General features: G+C 53.3%; 1 protein-coding gene across 1 annotated transcript in view; it reads right to left on the bottom strand.

Moving 5' to 3' along the window:
• Plekha4 (pleckstrin homology domain containing A4) overlaps positions 1–1,719 on the bottom strand; it is a 32,806-nt gene that overhangs the window by 24,369 nt on the left and 6,718 nt on the right. The window contains 2 exon segments of the mRNA XM_021217095.2: positions 187–523; positions 827–1,042. Coding sequence (XP_021072754.1) covers positions 187–523; positions 827–1,042 — 553 coding nt within the window.

Here is a 1,719-nt window from a genome sequence, read left to right as displayed (position 1 = left end):
CACACACACACACACACACACACACACACACACACACACACACACACATCCTGAGACCTGATAGGACATGGAATCACTAGCCTTTGATATTGGAGTGGGGGGTGTGGGTGGGGGAGGAGGCGGAGACTACCAGTTGCATTGTGAACTATAATCCCCATAATTCCTGGGGAAGCATGACTCAATCACTGGCCTGGAAAGCGAGCCTGGAAGCCTAGTGGGAAATGTAGTCCGCTCCTTTCGCACCTGTGTTCTCTGCTCTGGTGTTCGGGGCTGGGGACTCCTGGGTGGCCGTCCTCCTCCAGCTTCAGAGGAAGGTCCTCGGCGTGGAATGGGAGGTCGGGAGAGGGTCTGTCTTTGGGGTCCCCAATCCAGAGGAGGTCGGACATCGATGCGACTCAAAGGAGTGTGCGGTCGGGCAGGAAATGAAATGTCTCCTGCTGAGAGAGGGGGTCGCCGGGCCGGGGCAGAACGAGGACGGGGAAGGCTCAGAGGGGAGGGAGGCCGGGAAAGGGGTGAGAACAGCCTGCGGAAAGGAGAGAATCGGAGAACTGAGTTAGTCTGAGTCTCTGCTCCCAGTCCACCTCTCTACCCAACAAGAGTGTCTGGCTTCCCTGAGTCGCACTGCCCCTCTCTGCTGGGCAAAGTGGGTGAGTTCCCTTTGGGAATACATGCATCCATTTACCTGCAAAGGACCAAGCCTCGACCCAGACCTCTGGGATCCCATCCTTCCCTTAAGCCACGCCTCCAGCTAGCTCCCTCTTTCCTTAGACCTCCAACCGACCTCTGCCCTACCATTAGGCAAAGCACCCGAAGGGTTCCTTCTTACTCTGGGCTCCGGGTTCTCCTACTCCAGGTGTCAGCCTGCAGATCCGCTGTAGAGTTGGGAGTGTGCGTTTCATGTCTGCCAAGACCTCTGGAGAGCCGAGCTACCTCTGGGGATTCTGAGGTGCGCCCCTCTTCCCTTCCGCTCACCTCTGGGGGTCCTCCGGGGCCCCCGGGACCTTCCCCAGGCCTGGGACGCGCAGGTGACCTCGGGAGTCCGCTAGCAAGTGAACATGAAGAGGGATCTGTTCCTCATTCTTGCTCCTAACAGAACACTGGGTCTGCTGGCACAGGACCCAGTGCCCTGAGGTCTAGGTACTGGGACAGGATGGGAAAGTGACCGAAACAATCTGACATTTGGGGGGAAATTGGGGGGTGATGGTGATGGTGGGTTTTGTTTGTTTGTTTGATTGGTTGTTGTTGTGTTTGTTTGCTTTTCAAGACAGCACTAATGTAGCCCAGGCTGTCTCTGCCCAGGCTGTCCTTGAGTTTTTGGTGATTGTCCAGCATTAGTCTCCCCAGATCTGGTGTGAACACATTTTTTTTTTCTTTCTTTCTTTTTTTTTTTTTTTTTTTTTTTTCCGTGAACACATTTTTTTTAAAAAAAAATTTGCTCACAGGTACTGGAGAGATGGCTCAGAGGTTAAGAGCACTGGTTGCTCTTCCAGTGGTTCTGAGTTCAGTTCCCAGCAACCACATGGGATCTGATGCCCTCTTCTGGCATGCAGGTGTATATGGGGATAGAACACTCAATCATATACATTAAATAAATACATAAATCTTTTTTAAAAAAATTGGAAGCCGGGCGTGGTGGCGCACGCCTTTAATCCCAGCACTCGGGAGGCAGAGGCAGGTGGATTTCTGAGTTCGAGGCCAGCCTGGTCTACAGAGTGAGTT

This window comes from Mus pahari, chromosome 1 (genome assembly GCF_900095145.1).
Source record: "Mus pahari chromosome 1, PAHARI_EIJ_v1.1, whole genome shotgun sequence".
NCBI lineage: Eukaryota > Metazoa > Chordata > Mammalia > Rodentia > Muridae > Mus > Mus pahari.
Note: the sequence above shows the minus strand (reverse complement) of the source record. Positions and strands in the feature narration are given on the sequence as shown.